Source organism: Trichoplusia ni, chromosome 5 (assembly GCF_003590095.1).
Source record: "Trichoplusia ni isolate ovarian cell line Hi5 chromosome 5, tn1, whole genome shotgun sequence".
NCBI classification, from domain to species: domain Eukaryota; kingdom Metazoa; phylum Arthropoda; class Insecta; order Lepidoptera; family Noctuidae; genus Trichoplusia; species Trichoplusia ni.
The window spans coordinates 10,043,305-10,062,775 of record NC_039482.1 but is presented as its reverse complement, the minus strand read 5'-3'; the positions used below and the strand labels follow the sequence as shown (position 1 = coordinate 10,062,775).

Here is a 19,471-nt window from a genome sequence, read left to right as displayed (position 1 = left end):
GACGAAAAACAAAATTATTGTTTCAGTTCAAGTGCAAATACTTGGACATTTAAAAAAACAGAGCCAAAGTGCACATTCAAAGTATATTGATTAAAAATATTAACAACAATAAGATTAAGTAACAAGAACAACATACTTGTAGAAAAAGTGGAACACAAAGCATCGATAGCATGCGTCGATACGTTCACAGCCCTATTTTCTGAGCTGCTTTCCTATTGGTCGAATGATGCCATACTGCGGACATGGCTACCAACGTAACAAAAATAATTGGCGTCCTATTTTAGTGTCGATTGTCGTTTTTCTTTATTCTTTAATATTAATCAGATGCCAAAATGCATGAATAAATATATTATGAGTTGGTTCATTTGGTAGACATTATTGTTTACAGTTCTGAATTTAAATAAATACCATATTTTTAGTTCTGAGTCACAGATGTTTAGTTTTCTGATGTTGGTACGACATTGGTAATGCAGGCACGTCATGGCGCCGGCCGGCGAAAAAGCAAAACAAAAAACTCAATTAGATTAACATTATAATTAAAACATGTTCTTTCTAGTTTAAAAACAATTTGCTATGAATTTATTTTGATTCAGGAACTTGATGCTTAGGTCTATAAGAGTCAATCAAATATTATGTTGTATGTTCCTGTGTAGACAAAAAAATGCTAACAATTAGGTAGGTAGGTTACGGGAGGGTAATAGCAATTAGCTTGTCTTTCTTCATCCTATGGATAATGTCGTACGCAAATATTCTCCTAGTCCTGTGTGTAAATATGTCCTCATCAGTCATAATGTTGCAAATTTCCTTCCTGTTTTTATCCTCGCCATTTAGGTAGGTACCTAGATAATAGGTATATTGTCAAAAGATGTACCCGAGTCCTGAATACCCAGGTAATTATTATAAAACTACTAGCTGGTACCCGCGACTTTGTGCTTTATTTATGGTATTAAATTAAATCAATATTTTTTTTCTGTAAAATTGCTGTAAATACAGCTATGTTGTCATATTGCAGTGCTTAGGTAGGCAGGTATCTAATGATTAATTATCGTATTTTAGTTTTCAACGTACCTAATGAATTTTCAAAAATATAAATACTTTATAGACAATGTTTGGGATGCCGACTGCGGTGTTTGCATGAATCTATCATGGAATGTGACCTATTGGTGAACCGACAGACAGAGATGCACCATCGCTGCGTCGTCGTAGGTACATACATGCATAATCGTCGCGATTTCAATAGGTGAATCAGAGGCGAATAATAAAACATCTGCAGAACCAGTTTTATTTGATGGCAACTCATTTCTTTTTTATTATGAAGAACTAGTTCTCTATTTAATATTATCATATCGTAAGTTACTTAGTTTTATATTTGACAATTTATCAAAAGCCTAAATCACATATTCAATTATGAAATGTATATTCTTACGCACCAGGTAACACCTTCGAAAAAATAAAAAGAGAAATCATGAGTCATCGTTCGCAAAAAGTTGATTGTTGTTCGTTGCACGTCATTGATTTCGTCTGTCTGTCTACCATTTTAGAGTAATGTCTTCAAGGCTTTGGCGAATAGGATTTAATATAATATTTTTGTTTTATCAATATTTTTTAAAGGATGACTGGAGCCCCTAGCTGATTAAATATTTTAATTGGCTAGAGGCTGACTTGTAATTTTTTTCTTAATTTAAAATTTTAATTATTGTAGGCCTATTTCAATCCTTTTACGCATAAAGTTTGTATTTGTAGAAAAGCATTAGTAAATAGCGAATTACGATAGGTGTAGATACTTAAATATGTCCTATGTGTAGTCAGAGTCTGAACTATGCTATAAATATTTGATACACTTAATTTTACGACATAATTTAGCCTGGTATAAAAAAAAATCATAAAATTGGTGCAGTTAGCAATACTCTATTTTATTTTGTAAACAATGAAATATAACACCATTGCATTGCCAACAACTGTCAGCAAAAGTCAGCTGTTAACGTGATTTCGTCCATTTTGAAAAAAAAAACATATTTATGTCATTACTGCAATTTTATTAACAAAACATAGGTAATATTACATCATATTTTTTTCATGTGTTACATTTGTCATGTTTTTGAGTCCCGCCGCAGTTTTACGGGTGTGTACTATCGACTCGATACCCGGGTGCCGCAGTGACGTAACAGCCGGCGCGCCCGGTCGTTGACATGCACTTTTAAAAATAAAGAAGTTTTTTTAGGTGCTTTATGTTTTTAAGCACAACATGAAACTAAAGTGTTATGGAGTTCCGACTTCTGTACAATAATAAACGGCTAATATTAAGTCGGGTTTAGTTTCCTTATTTTATGAGTGACATTAAATAGTCTTATGAATACGACTACACTACTATTTGACGGCTTATGGCGTGTTCTTTATACCAACCAAGCGACAGAGACAAGAGTCTCAAACATCCAGACAGACCAAAATAAGCAATCATTGCGTTCATCTCAAAATCATAAAAAAATTAAACAATCTGCAATTTATTTTATCTGTGGCAATAGTTTTTTTGTTTCTTTCACGAAGCGAGCACCAGTGTCTGCACTGACATCCCACTGATTTTGTAATAAAGTTGCCTAATAATTTCTCTTGTAAATATTGTATAGACAGACCTTATATGTACTCAGAATAATAACATTTTTAACTTCCATAGCCGGTTTGGAAACTGCTATTTTGAATGAAATGTCTGACATCCTCGTCCTACTTCAAAAATGAGGTTTTATCCAAAACCCTAAAGATTTATCTACATTTACAAACAATTTTAAGGTGGCTAAAGCACTTTAAGGTTTTAATCTCCCAGTGCCATATATTATCCTTAAGCAGAATGGAAAATATTTAAGAAGATTAGGTATCCTTACCTATTTACTTGCCCTACAAGCTATGTCCGGCCAGGTCTAGTCGTTCTAGCAAATCTTAACATCACAACATCCGGTGCAGGACAGAAACCCAAGGATTTTAACTTTGAGCCATTCCTTATAAAGCTCAGGAAATATGTTTGTATATAATTACGTTTGCTGGTGTATATAAAATTTCAGTAAGTAGTTCCTAAGTAGCTCTTCATCGAATCGTACAATATTGGGTCATACCGAGCTTATTACATTTCTAAAAAAAATGAAAAACTGCTAACAACAAAATATAAAATGAATTCATCGACCTTTGTATTGACAATAGGTAAGCCTAAATTAGCATAAAGACTTTTGGTCTGTCAAATATTGAGGTTAGTATTGACACAGCGCAGTGCGTCAGATCGCAGACAACGACCATCTGTTGTGTTCACACTAACTTGGCTTGGACGAATTTCTCCACTCTGTGGCGCCGGCAGGATTCTGGCGATTGTAATACAGTGGACGATATACATTGACGGTTTTATTTCTTGGACTAAGACTCGATTTTCCGCTTTCTGTCTCAGCGCACCAGTTGTTCTACCAACTAAGCTATCTAGGTTACAACTTACAAACCTAGATCAAATTTGTGCACGTCTAGCGGGGCACATGTTTTTGTTAACTTCGTTTTTTAGACTATAGTCTGAATAAAACTGTTTTCATCAACTGATTTCTGTAAGAATTCTCAAACAATATAAGACGGACAGCTAGAAATTCTACTCGCAAATGCGGAGTTACACCGTGCCACATAAAATCCCACTTGCAATAAGTGTTCCGGGTTTGATTCGGACTATAGTCCGGTTAAGCCTTCAGAGTGAATGAGTGCATAGATCTTTTTAAAAAAGACAGTCACACATGACAAATATGATAAAATATGTGTGATCCACGAATCTCGTGCGTTTGTGAATAGCGTACAGGACATTGAGATCAAATACCCTATTAGAAGATCATATTCCCACCCGTCTTGCCAGCAATGAACACCATCCCATCCATTACCCTCACTCAATTTCGTTCGTTTCGTAAATCGGCAGTGATTCACAACTTTCTACAGCATCGATCAGTTCTCTCGGCATGTGTGCCTCTGTGGTAATACACCGAGTATGGAGAACAAGTTGTATTGTAATGCCTTGTAAATAAACATTACTATAACCAGTGCTGACTTAACTGTTAAAGCTTTCTAGTACTGGCTTGCTATTTTGGCTGATGGATTTGTCTTTTTCAATTTATTATTAACAACAAATCATACAGTTGACGTCAAATAAAAAACTACTGCGCCTAAGTTGATAAATAGAAGACAAAATCAGTTTATCCATAAGAAGTTCTGAGGTGCCAAACATAAAAAAATACAGACGTATAGAGATCTCCGACTTTTTAAGGTTGGTTGAAAGATTAGCTATTCTCAAAAAAAAATCTTACATGATTGTTAATTATTGAGCTTGCTCAAATATGGATAAGAGATTTATTAAGTGATAGATATATTTATATTAAGTATCCATTGTTGTCTTTCCTTTTAGTTAGTATATTAAATAACAAGTAAACTTCAGGATCCTAAAATTAGTGCTCTTGCTAAATGGTGTAATGTGTAAATGTGTCTCAAGATACATATCTTCACAATTTCAAGCACAGACATGTCTAGTCCAACAAATACTTAGATGCTATGTAACCGCTGAAAGAGAGAGTTCCCAACTAAAAATACTCATGACATAGTCAACTTGTACCACTACAAACTTACTAATGCATGCGACAGTGGCGCTAATCGTTGCCTTAAACTGACATTTCTGCGTGCATTTTCTTGTCTTGGCGATTAGTTCCAATTTTCGCCACCGGCATATATAAAATTGTTGTTGTGAACGTGATTTGATTGACAGTTGAGGTCAAAATTGCTCTTAAGTTAGCGTAAGATAGCTATTTTTAGAGTCGGAGTAATATGTGTTTGGATAAAACTTAAGGACAAAAACCTTATTAGTATAAAATAACTTAATTCCACAGAACTGATTATTTATTAACTTATTGATCGGCGCTTATTACATACACATCAAGAAGTTTTCTAACAGTTTTAGAAGCGGAACAATATATCAAGAGTTGTATCGTATAGTTTTAAAAACCACTTCTTCAGGAGTGGTTGCTGATCTAGCTTATCTTAAATCTAACGTTGATGTGTATAAAAGATAAACCAAATCAATATAATCAAAAGATTTTATTTTAAGTAGGCCATTTCCAGGCAGGCTTTTCAAAACGTTTCAATAGTTTTGAACGTTCTCTAGGTGCAAAACATAAGTAGTTTCTACTTACTATTCAGAAACTTGAAGTTTACTTTTTATTTGCATAAGAATAAATGCGGGAAAGTCTCGTATTGTCTGTTACGTGGAGTCATTATTTCTGTTTGGAAACAATACTAAAGCGAAAACGAATGTGATTGTTACAAAAACATTGAATGGGATCGACGCATGCGCAGCGTAGGAGGCAGAGTTGTTACTTTTACAAAAAATATAGTTTATTGTATTGTTACACTTAAAGGTTATATGTTTCGGTATTATATCAATATGCTGTCAAAGTTTCAGCTCAATCAGAAACCGCGAAGTACCCAGATCATATTCAACTTGCAAGATTTGATTACAAACGGGATAGGTAAAACTAAATAAAACCTTGTAAAATACGAATAGTTAATAATGTACGACAGAGACATTTAAGATTTGAATTAATATTGTTACCTACACTGTGAGTTTATAGTACAGGGTGGTAATTTTAGACCTTACAAAATCGAATAGACTTCGCAAAAACAAAACACGATAGAATCTCAAGGTGTACTCTATCGATAGGTATCTAGGTACCCATTGCCAACAGGAAATTTAATGTATAGTAGGCCGTAACGTCAACAAATCAGTCACCCACCGCGAGAACCTTGCAGCGACGCCCTCTTGACTCTGTTACTGCGCCTACGCATAAAACTACAACTAAAGTTTCACACAGTAAGTAACATAACCTCTTCTTAACCAAAATTGTAGTACACTGAAAAGAGATAGCACTATATGCCAGTATAAGTCTGTCTCTCTCTTTTAATACACGTAACGTGGTTTTGATGTACTACAGGCTGGCATTAAATATTCTGCAGTAATAAAATGACATGAAACAAGGTGAACGAGTGTAGGATTTTATTATTGTAATCGTGAATGAAAAGGTACTATTATCTACATTGATCTTGGCCATTTATGTCCTGTTGATTGCTGATTTGCCCGCAATGATGTCACTTGTGACACCTCTTAAGATTTAAACTTAATAAGCTTAAAGGCAATTTAAAAAATGTGTGTGGGTAGGACTTGCAAATTCAGGCCATTGAATTTTTTACTCAGTCAATTTAAATACTTAATTAAAAGGGCCTCTTGAAATCGAATTCTGAAACAGACATACTAAGATAAAATCTGATAAAAATCTCGCGATTATAAATAGTTAAAAGGAATCATAATTGATTAGTTCAGTTGTAGCCTCTGTGATCCTAACTGATACTTTAAACAATAACTTTTTTATGAATTACCATTGTCCGTAGACGGACGGAGATATCTAATATAATTAATGAACTTCAAATTCTGGACGGACATTTTGAATAGGCCGAACCAATATGGCGACGTAAAATACAAACTTTTTTTTAATCAACGGCAATTACTATACAGCCGAATTGGCAATTTAATTACCAAAAAAAACAAAATATGATAATTATAAATTGTGTGAAAGTTTGTTTTAAAAACGTATTTGTAAATAAAATTATTCACCGTACTTTAGTGAAAGTCGATTGTAAATACCGCTTGCATATTTTGCTTGATTTGTCACGATAAAATATTAATATTCGAATGAAATTAAGTACCTTTAAAAGGACATGGTATTCCATGTGTATGTTTTTTATGTTATTACATTCAAATTAATGGCTAGCTGTATTTTTAGTTAAGTATTTAGTAAATATTTGCCCTGAAACGGATTAAAGTTTTTTACGAGTAACAAATGTCGTTGCACTTTTTAGAAGCTGTAATTCAGCTCTCCTTAAGTCACCAAAATGTTGCAATCTAAGTATTTTCCTTCATTTTTAATCATAAACATACAAACCAAAAATCTCAACTTTAGAGCTTCGTAGAGCTAAGTACTTCTAAAGCATTGCCAATTTTATATAATTACCTATCTGTTATGTTTTTAAAAAGGGCGCTATTACCCGGATGCTTGAATAGGAGAAATCCTTCGAAGCCCGGACGAATGACAAAGCTACCCCAAGCTATCCTAAAAGAGAAAAAAAAACACAACGATTTTGACATTGACATTTTGACTCACGTTACTATAATCGTAATTTATTATTGTAGTGTTCACAGTAATTTCATGTTCAATGCCTATCGGGTAAGTCCAAGAATCATGAGCTAATTGCAACAGTATGCCTGTATAATACAAGTTATCACTCATTGCTCATACTATGTTATTGTAAGCGGTTCATAACGAAAACATTGCGCCATCTTTATTTTTGGAATAGTGCATACGATGTAGGTCAGATGTATATAAAGCTGGTATTTATTGTCTGTCTGTGCAGCTGTGTATGGTAATGGTAGGTAGAGACATTTTTGATGTTTTGAGTTCAATTAATTAAACTTTCCGTAATGTCTCTATCACTTAATAAAGCGTTTCTGACCACTAAAAGGTCATTTTTCATTCAATAGGTAAATAATAATTAATAAATTTGTTAACACAATTTCATTAAGAAAGTCAAACGACGGTACTGACTAATTAATGATGGCATAAAATTATTAATTTAATTTGAGTGTCACAAATTAGCAGTTTTCATTGAATTAACGTTATAAATTGTAGCTACAACTTTAACTGTAATTCACTCAACTCAATACATTATTCATTTTTTATATTTGTAATTACGTGACACTGCCTTCATAAGACAGAGCAGGACAAATGCAAGACAATAAATCACTTTGCAAAAAGTGACTTTTGAAACGTTAGCAACCACAGACAAATCACATTTGTTTCAATGCAACATCATGTAGTCAACATTCTGAATGTCACACAAACCTAAATGACATAATACCCGTGATGTTTGTCTATGACATCATTCCTTATCACCTGACCAATTTAGATTGATACCCCACGGCCCCACTAATTTGTTTATTAGTACAAATAGTGGTCATAACAGCGACTGACAGGGGTCCATTTAAAATGGCCGCTGCGGACATGCATTTCTAAATTTAGAGCTATGCGATGATGTCAGGTGTTCAGCCTATTGTAAATTTGTTGTCAAGTTGTTAAACAAATTGAGGTCTTTTTCAGTTTTCAGATAATTAAACGTAATTTCGAATGTTGCTTTAGGCTTGTAGATAAAACTGTGTCATATGGATAGATATGATAATTTCACGTGAATAACATTCATCGATGGATTTGATAATATTGTTTTTATTTAGATTGTCCATAGATAGTCATCTTCAACTCTTTCAATCCTAGGAATCACTCTATTCTACGATGACGTAAGTGTTGTCAACCGTGATGAGTAATCTTGGTAGGTACTAGGTACTAAGAAAACAAGTTCGTAAATAAAAATCTTTATTATATACATTAAATCATATTGTTGAAAACAATTTTAAATCGTAATAAAACTTCTGTTATTGAAGCACTCAAATCTTTGATGTATGCCCATGTTTAAAGACATCCTAACTTTATCATAAATACATAAAGAGTGTCTATCAGCCTTTCAAATGTTCAGATCTTGGTTTCAACGAGGCCAGGCATGGAGTCACAAGGAATGTATACACTTACATAGTGTAGGCCCTCGAGTTATCGTCATATCCGGGGTTTTAGTCGTGCATTCTGTTAAAAGTTAGAAAGCATGTCTATTCAATACTCATCGTAGGAATTAATGTTACTTAAACAAAAAGTAACCAGTAAATACAATGGCAATGTAGTGTCGGGGCCGGGGCCGCGGCCCCGCGCCCCCCTCCCACGCCTGCGCGCGCTCTAGTGGTGCTCGTCGATCTCCTGCTCCTGCTCCTCGTCGAACTCGGCGTCCTCGTCGGCGGTGGCCTCCTGGTACTGCTGGTACTCGGACACCAGGTCGTTCATGTTGCTCTCCGCCTCGGTGAACTCCATCTCGTCCATGCCCTCGCCGGTGTACCAATGCAAGAAAGCCTTGCGCCTGAACATAGCGGTGAACTGCTCCGAGATGCGCTTGAACAGCTCCTGGATGGCGGTGGAGTTGCCGATGAAGGTGGCGGCCATCTTGAGACCACGGGGTGGGATGTCGCACACGGCGGTCTTCACGTTGTTCGGGATCCATTCCACGAAGTAGGATGAGTTCTTGTTCTGGATGTTAAGCATCTGCTCGTCGACCTCCTTCATGGACATGCGTCCACGGAAGATGGCGGCCACGGTGAGGTAGCGGCCGTGGCGCGGGTCGCACGCCGCCATCATGTTCTTGGCGTCGAACATCTGCTGCGTGAGCTCGGGCACGGTCAAGGCACGGTATTGTCTGCTTCCGCGGGATGTGAGGGGAGCGAAACCAGGCATGAAGAAGTGGAGACGGGGGAAGGGAACCATGTTTACGGCCAATTTACGGAGATCCGCATTCAGCTGGCCGGGGAACCTGAGGCAGGTGGTGACACCAGACATGGTGAGGGATACTAAGTGGTTGAGATCACCGTATGTGGGGGTGGATAGTTTGAGTGTACGGAAGCAGATGTCATAAAGGGCCTCGTTGTCGATGCAGTAGGTTTCGTCTGTGTTTTCTACGAGCTGGTGGACTGAGAGAGTCGCATTGTAGGGTTCGACGACGGTGTCTGATACTTTGGGTGAGGGGACGACTGAGTATGTGTTCATGATTCTGTCGGGGTATTCTTCACGGATCTTTGAGATTAGAAGTGTACCCATACCGGAACCGGTACCACCGCCGAGTGAGTGTGTGAGCTGGAATCCCTGCAGACAGTCGCAGGATTCGGATTCTTTGCGTACGACGTCAAGAACAGAGTCGACTAGCTCAGCGCCCTCCGTGTAGTGACCCTTGGCCCAGTTGTTGCCGGCGCCGGACTGGCCGAACACGAAGTTGTCGGGCCTGAAGATCTGTCCGAAGGGTCCCGAGCGCACCGAGTCCATGGTGCCGGGCTCCAGGTCGACGAGGATGGCGCGGGGCACGTACTTGCCACCGGAGGCCTCATTGTAGTACACGTTGATGCGCTCCAGCTGCAAGTCCGAGTCGCCATGGTAGGCGCCGGTGGGGTCGATGCCGTGCTCGTCAGAGATGATCTCCCAGAACTGGAACAAAATTGTAACCGTTAGCGGAACGAAAGCAGTTGTGTGGTGAACGCAGTATAGAATGCAGTCAATTAAGATGCCTACACGAAAGCTCTTGGCGCACTATTTGTAAGTGCGCCGGCGCTACTTTCCAACCGGTTTCGCGTCGTGTAAAATATCACGGGAGTGCCTGGTCCCCGGCGCGGGCTGGTCGAGTTTCAATGGGCACTTTCGTGATTCTATTCAAATGTAGTTTTCTAAAGGTTATAAAGCTCAATGAACCGTCGTAAAAGGTAGGCAGGCAGGATACATAATACATCATTAATGAACGCGCGGCGCTGGGAAGGGTTACGCAAGACAATGGCATGACTTATGACAGTGGCGGCCGGCGCGGTGCCTCGCCTCGCCGACACCCACGTCCTCCCGTATTTGGTTTATCTCGCCTTATAAGTGGTGAATGTCTCGAACCACTTTGCTTCGGCTTATTAGCATTCGATTTTTCGATGCCCCTAAAAATCTGCGACAAGATCTCGGCCCGGCGACCATATGGCGGATAATTTCGCAATAAAATAATTATTGTCAGCTTATTTCTGAGAATCAATGTACCCGAACGTAATATGGCTGAAGATACTTATGTGCAATTAGCTGACGTAACCGGCACGCCTATCAATTAGGTGTTCAATAAACTTTTTGCAGTTCTCAGAACTTGTTATTGTCTCACTTACGGAGGAATAAAGATTGAAAGAGGCTTACAGTATCGTAAATCAATTTTTCAACGCTTACGTAAGTGGTGAAAATGTAGCTAGTAACACAAGGCTGTGCGCGCAGGCGCTGTGTTTAACATTCATCGGTGCGCACACGCCGATCCTAGTGATGTCATCGTGTGGGTACAACTCGACATGTACATATATGGTAATATGACTAAGATGGCCGTCTTTTTGGTTCAGGGTTTAACAGCTTCAACTCTTGTTTATTTAGCGTGTATAATAAACTGGCACTCACGAGTGAGGCGACATTTATTTTTGGAATGAATCGAATTATTTTCGTCTGAGTTCTTTAACATCACAAATAAGGAGGATATTAGTTTAGACTATGCATGATAATTAAGGAAATGATACGAGGCCATTTATGGATATTTCTAGTTAAAACAAATTGATAAATCCTTTTTATATTATAATAAAAAAATACTAAAATATTCACATAGCGTTGAGATTTTTACCCAAATTAACACTGGCAGACGACTATCATCCTTACCTCGCAAAGAATCAATCAACTGTCATCTCACATAGACAAAAAAGCCATAACACAAGTCGCAAAAAACATAAACTCGATTGTGAGACACGTCAATTCATCAAGCCTTTCATGGATGACATTGTAATGATTTTTAATAAGAGTGAAAAGTGAAAGGCATTCCGTTGGAAAGGCTTGCTTTCATGGTAACTAGATAGAGCAGACGAGTTGAAAGTATCGTGTGAACAGCTAAAGGGAAACTATGGCCTCTGTAATAGTTTCATGGTCATAATACTGTTACCATTGTATACGATTTCACCCAACGCAGTTGTACGAGCTAATATATTATGACTTTCAAACTTGGAATTGTAGAAAGGGATTGTAATTTTTTTAGAACATTCGAAATATGAACTGGAGATTAAAGCATTGAGATTTTTGACAGGTAATTTGTGATCGACATTAAGTCATTTGTTTCTTTTTTTAAATTTAGATTTAGGTTTTTAAAATTGGAATGTTACAGTTTTAATGAAGTGTGACAAATTCTGGGCTTTGGTTAGTTGTTTTCGGAGCTTCAGTTCAGCATGATTATTGCTCGCTTCCTGCAGTTAATCCGTGAGTTATACTGGCATATTTATATGTTAACGGTACTGCGCGCATGCACCAACTCTATGGCGGCTCGCTGCTATGCCAGCTATTTTTAAATGGACATCGACCGGCATGTGTCGGGCCGTTGAACTCTATAATCTACTCTATTGCCAAACGGTGATAAGATAAGCCACACTTATGAACTCTTTGCGTTTCAATTAAGATGAGAAACTCCAGAACATCTCAGATATTTGTTTGCCTCATAATATTGAGTTGGATTTTGATTGCATTTTATCGGCACAGCTGTATATAGCTCGATATCAGATTAATGTGAAATTGATCGTGAAATACCAGTCTTCGATGGAGATTTTATTTTAAAGGCGAAACATTACTTTAACCAACCTCGTTCTAGTCGATACAATTATTCAGAGTTCATTTGTTTCGTTTGTAACGAGGTTTTTGTCCGGAATATTATTGGGCATATCGAAAAATATTAAAATGACTCAGAACACAACGAGCTCAATAAAAAGTTGCCGACTGAAGAAGTTTTTATAACAATTTTCTCGGTCAGTGATCTGAAGATTTTTAACACACTGTTTAGAACAATGTCTGTAGTTAGTAAAGTATACATTTACTAGGAATGAGTAACACGGTACTTATTTGTCGAGCGAACATATTTTTTGCTGTAGGTGGCTATAAAGGTGCCAAGGTTTCGATAAAGTGATGTCATATGTTATTTAAAATACTCCGACGGATAACCTAGTTTTATATTAACAATAATATTTCCTTAAAACATTACACACCTGGTGTTATTACCTACTTTAGTATTTATTTTCTAAACGCCCGTATTGTATGTTCAAGTATCAAGATTGACACAGCTGCCCAGTGTGGATCTGACTCGCATTCAAATACCAAGACTGAATGATTCATATACTGAGTAATAAGTGACTTACAGACGTTAATAGTTATAAGAGCTGGATGAATCAATTAGGTACAAGCCGAGTTGATGAGAAACTCTTTGGTCAGCTCGTTTGTTTTTCAAAGTTTAACAGACTGAAACAAAAGTGCTACCAACATAAATAACTTGTTCCATATTCGATTTGTGGCTCCTGCTGATGTTCACTTTATTTTAAGGCGTTACAAGATTTATGGCTCTCGTTTTGGTTTGTAGTCTTGTTGCGCATGCTCATATTTTAAATCTGGAACCACTCAGATGGGGTTGACGATTGCCTGATTGTTGAAAATACACATTTACGCCATTTTATATCAAGTCTTTATGAAACACGTCAATTATTCCTAAATTAAAGTTTTAATTGGTTGCTCTCTCTCTTGCCGCAATTATCTAAGATCTCAGAATCAAAGTAGAAATAACTTATTGGAGCGTATACAAAACATTTACAGTAAAATCCAATCTGGTATCGTATAATATTACATTGTCTCGATTGTATTAAAAACTCAAGATTGATGACTTATAATTGACCTCAATTCGTCACAATTGGCCGATCTGATGAAGCGTATAAATGACACAGCTAAAATAATAATCGGAATTGGAATAGATTGGGAAAAGAGATGTGTGGAATAAGGATAGAGTGGGCTGTGGAGCCGGGGAAGGCGGTGGACTATAGCATGTTATTCATGCACCAACGGTGACCAACAGTAGTTTCACTCACAATTGATAAGAAAGTATTTAATTACAGCTTATTTGCAAGCTAATTAACTGGATATCCGGGTCAATCAAGGTAATTATCCTATCAGGTTATCGAACATTAAAGTTTGGAGAAGAAAGTGCGCGAAAATGAGCTGCCATCTTGTTTTTTTGGCAAGCGTTCAACTGTTTACAATGCGACGTTTCATAACTCATTTTTTATGTATTTTGTAAAACATGGCATGTTTTAATAGTTCCAATTAAGTATGTAAATTGAAATTGAATATTTATTCGTAACTTGTAACGAGAAAGGCTTAATTGCGTAATCGTATGCGACCACAGAAAATTGAGAAAGGTGGCTTTACATAATCTCGTTTGACAGTTGTCTTCTGTAATCAAAATTACCTTTTTACTGTCGTTTTCTATAGCAAGATAAATTTATGACATCAAAACAAGATAATTATTAAAACCAGATTAAACTTTAAACCGGTTTTCACACCAAAGCCTTGGATTTATCATAATACTCGTATATGGCTAGGCCAAAGGGGTATCCATACATAGTGATTACGACGTCTCTAACTTATTAGCCTATTATAAATCTATTTTATTGTAATCCGATCAGTTACTATGCAAGCTAGATAAGGAAAGAATGCCTGTATCAAAATTACTCGGGGTATTATGATTTAACGCTATTTATAATGATTATGTTTTACATATCGTTAATTACAGAAGTAGGTATATATATACTTAACTTTGTGACCTCATGATATGGTACATTGTTACATGATTTTTTTTACTTAAAAATGCAGTTCTAAAATTAAGTTTATGCGTGAACGAGGTTGTTTTGTTTTAAAGCCCTTTGCTCGTGCGCCCGTGCGTGAAAAACTCGCCCTCCTTGTCTATTCCCGAATTGTGAACGGAACTATGCGAGATACAACACTAATATCTATTCGACCTCCTTTATTTCTAAACTATGAATTAACATCATTTGTTAGAATGAGGCTTAACAGTTAACCAACATTAATCTAAGTACAAATCCAATTGGATTTCTAGCGAATTCCATGGTAGAGTTGAACCGTTAGTGACCGTTACATAGGCGCGAACCTGAATGTTAATACATCGAGTATTCCGTACGTACCTTAGCTCCAATCTGGTTTCCGCACTGGCCGGCCTGGAGGTGCACGATTTCCCTCATATTTGATTATTTAAATATTTGTAATAAATAACTAGAACACTATACGCGACTCTCGCACTACACAACTCGCAGATTTGATCAGCGGTTCGAGCCGGTGGGGATTTTTGAGGCCCGCTTCGCCTCCGCGCTGCGGTCGGACGGCGCGCTGTGATTGGTCGACGCCGATAGAGCGCTGCCAACTTCACGGTACATGAATGCTTATCAATTCGTAAATGGAATCATCCCACATTTCTATACATGGATATTGTCGCGATTGTGTGACGGGTCATTTAGGATCGTCTGTTTTTTAAAGCGATTTATTTTTTATTATTTTTGTATTTTTTGGTTCCGTTCGACATGAATTCGTGTCGGGGTGTGATCATGCGTGTATTTCTAAATGTGTAGGTTTCTGCGAACGATAATTTCGTTTGGATGGCGTGTGGGCACTCGCCACCCCTGTTTACAGCCCTCGAACACGACACATTACGAATTCCATAAAACCAGCTTGTCATGTTATAAAACGTGATCCAGTTTTATAATAAACAATAATAATTCTGGAATAATGTGTCTTCTTCGTGTTTATTACGTTTTTTAGTAGATTAGCATGTTTAATAAAAATGTAGCGTCAATTATTTACATATTTTTGTTATCTACCTTTATTTTGTCTGTCTGACCTCTACGTAGCAATTAGTCTGCAATCAATTCTCGCTAAACGTTAACTTAACATTGACATCATAAAAATAATAACTTAAAAAGATACAGGTCTTTTTGATTGAACCTCCTTTTCCAACAATAATTAAAAGTAGGTAAAACATTCGTGTTTTTAAATCAATCTGACAGTTATGGAATCATAAATCTGTCTATGGCAACCATAAAAAGCGAATTTTGACGTATTGATTTTTTACTGTAACTGTTTTCTTAACTAGATAAACAGTTAGGTTGTTTTTTGCATGATTATGAACCACTTTCTGTATTAAAGACTTTGAATTGATTTAATTTGATGCTTTGCAAAACGATATTTTCTAAAGATAATAATTTTATCGATCGACATGAGTATGTTATAAAATCATCTTGGCTACTTCAACGACTGATTTATTACACTATTCCAAGAGTGGTTCTATTTTTTTTAAACCTCTACCTTACTAGATACGGAATTTAGTACACAAACATTCAAGTCACATGCGTAAAAGCACCCAGACTCAAGACAAGCATTCCTTTATCATATGCGGGGATCGAACCCGCGACACTTACTTGTATCACTGTGATGTACTTGGCTAACTGTATCGTCAAAATTTCCGGCTGTCTCTACAATCCGGTATAAAAAGACAGAGACAACATACTACTTAAATGTGATATTAAACTGAGCGTCACTTCTTAGTACATATGATGACGAGTATGCTTACTGATTTATTAAAATACTTCTTCCAATCATATACCTAAACACAGGACCCCACAAATAAGTTTACACAGTTTGTAATACGTTGGTGAGACAATTATATTCGTGGCAAGAGTTTACTAGGTCAATATGGCGACTGTGCTGTCACCAAGCAGGGTGTGGGCTGAAGATGAATGAAAACAAAAGACCTATAATAAGTCATTTGACGCTTGAGTAGGCTCACCAGAGGCCTGATATAGTTCATTGAGGAAGAGGACTACATAAGGTACCTATTTGAGAGTCAGGATGGAAATGTTAGAGTTAATAAAGATGATGGCTTAATAAAAAAGAGCTAGAAAGAAAATTTAAAGAAATAATATTTATTCAGCACAGACACAGAGACAACACATGCATGACAATAATAACCAAACGAAAAAGAACAACTCAATTTTAAACAAAAAAATTGAAGTCAAATCTAAAGACATTTATTCAAATTAGGCTACTAAGTAGCACTTTTTGAAGCAAACAGTTTCGCTTACCCTTCACCGAAGAAAGAAAAAAAGACGAAATAAATGATAACTAGGTATGCTGTCAAAGATATTCCCGTGCTGAAAGCCAGCTCAGCATATATTATGCTGGTAAATGATGACTGAATTAACTTAAACGAATAGACAAGTCGTTGCTAAAGAGCATAATTATTTAAGTCTAGCTTCCGTAGCTGATTTATTAAATAAAAAAGCTCTTCAAATAGATATAGACAGTACAGTTTCGGGGCTGTGCCAGGTAAATCAACGTTTGGGGTATTTCTTTCTTTGAGTTTTATTTTATTAGCCGGCAGCAGATACGTCATGCTCCCTTAGTCGTCACTGCCTGCGGTGGCGTCTTGGGTCGGGTCACCTCCTTCCCTCAAATATGGCGAGGGAGGTGATGGCTGACCCTTGCGTCATACTCGTGAACGGGTGCTGCTTGCGGTGGCTGGTCGGTCTGCTGACCTTGGCCGAGTAGTTGACAGTTTAAGTTCATAGTGGCTTAGGTACCATGACCTCAAATTTTTGTTTATTTGGCACGGCACCTACACACTTATTTTGATATATTTTTTAATAATTATATTGTAAATGGAAAGACAGCGTGCTGCTGGGGAGTTTGTTGCGCCGTTTCTTCTCTCACAGCAAAAGCACTTAGGAAGCGGTGACGGGTGGGCAAAACTGGGTGCTGTCAATGTAATTTGACCTTCAAAAAGTGCTACTTAGTAGCCTAATTTGAATAAATGACTTTTGATTTTGATTTTGACAAAAACGGACAGTTTGTTTGCTATTTCCTATCCACAATAAGAGCAATTAAAAGAGTTTAACTAATTGTGGTGAGAGTTACTACGTAAATTGAACTCATAAAACTAGTGTCCTATGTGAATTGTAATTAGGATAATCGAATACGAATCAATTCATGTAATTGATTACGCTGCCAATTATCCAATTGGTTAACTGGTTACACGATCATTATGGTCAGTGTAATTATAGATTTAAATCTTTTCAAGCTAGAATGACATTCAGTATTGAAGTGAATCTGTTTTAAAAGCCTTTCAGAAGAGGGGTGTTATAAGTCTGACGTCTCTATTTCAATTTAGTCCGTTTTCTAAAGGTGAATTACGTGCGATTGTTCTTAGACACGTTTGATGAAAATCGATCAAGCTGTTTAAAGGTTGTGGGGGTAAAAAATTATACCCAGGTTCTTTTTAATTTTAATGTTATCTTTTCGCAAGTGGGAAAGGAAGAGCACTTTTAGCTCATGATTAAGGCCTCCCGAAAGGTCCGGAATGAGTCGCTCGATCCCGATTAATACGCGTGAGTAAAGCGTTCATAAACAATAAGTAGGCAGTCATATTCTGGTGACCTAATTTTATTTTCCTGCTAGAGTTTCGGGTATTGGGAATATTTATATAGATAGTTTTTACCTTAATTATGACTTAGGTTGCAGGATAAAGGCACCTTACTCAAACAACTTTGACGACCTCCGTGGTCGAGTGGCGTACGCACCGGTTTCAAGGTGTCGCTAGCTCTGAGGTCCCAGGTTCGATCCCCGGTCGGGTCAATGTAAAAATTCACATTTGTACATTGTCTCGGGTCTGGGTGTTTGTGGTACCTTCGTTGTATCTGAATTCCATAACACAAGTGCTTTAGCAACTTACTTTGGATTCAGAACAATGTATGTGATGTTGTCCGCATTTATTAAAAAAAAAAATGTTATCACAGGCGTTTTGTGAGTCAATTAATATAACTAACTTCTTGTTTCTTAATATAAATGAGGTAAGGATTGTCATAGATTAAAAGAAAGGCTAGAACTGTATGATGTGGCGGTGGAAGTCCATTACATCCCTGCGTCACGCATCGCGCTGTCGGGATAGGCATACCTACACCTTTCACTCCAACAAAACCGTTGACTCTTTCTATTATCTTCAAAATGTCCTATTTTAAAGTTCAAAATATACATCGACGAGCTATTTCAGCCAGTACTTTGTACACAAAGGCTAAAACGAAATAACGGGACCTAAAGAGTTTCTATACGATTATGATTGAATGGCCGCTCGGTGGGCGTCTGATTGGATCAAACCTAGCTTCCATTAGACGGACAATGCTGAAGTAATTATTGATAACATTATTATATAATGTCCGAGGTTCAGCCCACGATCGCGGTACAATGTTTCCGTTTGGAGTTTCTCGAATGAGAAGTGATTGCATTGAGATTGGAGAGAATGAATTTGTCACTAAACAAAATCAATATTAAAAGTTTTTATGTCAAGTAGACCGTTTTAAGGCGCTTTTAAAACTTTACTTTAATGATTCTAGGATTGACGCAGTGTTATCAAAAATTTTCATTTTCGAAAAATACGTTATGATCTCCTATACAAAACCAATCTTATGTTGGTTGTTATTATTTAATATATCCGACGTTGGTTTTCTTAAATTTACTGAAGGGAACACTCTAATTGAATCGTGGTCTAGACCTGTAACCTACAACGACATTGCCTCATCGACCTACAGATGTTTTATTGTCTAGATTTCTTGGTTTCGATTTCCTAAAACAAAAAGTGTGACAGGGTTACTTCTACAAGTACCTATGCATTATAATAATACAATTTGTGAGTATGGTAATTTCAAATTCCTAAATTTTAACTAATAATTAAATAGGTACGGCTTTTCTGGTAATTTAAGCATACCTCTAGTCTAGGAATTGATACATACCTTATAAAACGGAAAGGCAAAAAAAGCAAGATTGACCAAAATCTTTAAATAATTTCTAGAATATCA

At 37.0% G+C, this 19,471-nt stretch overlaps 1 protein-coding gene across 1 annotated transcript; it reads right to left on the bottom strand.

Moving 5' to 3' along the window:
* Positions 1–8,487: 8,487 nt before the first annotated feature.
* On the bottom strand, positions 8,488–14,900 carry LOC113494443 (tubulin beta-1 chain-like). Its single transcript, XM_026872775.1, has 2 exons — positions 14,756–14,900; positions 8,488–10,178 (listed from the first exon to the last, which is right to left on the bottom strand). Exons 1-2 carry the CDS (start codon positions 14,810–14,812, stop codon positions 8,889–8,891), a joined length of 1,347 nt encoding a protein of 448 aa, XP_026728576.1. The 5' UTR covers positions 14,813–14,900; the 3' UTR covers positions 8,488–8,888.
* Positions 14,901–19,471: the final 4,571 nt, after the last annotated feature.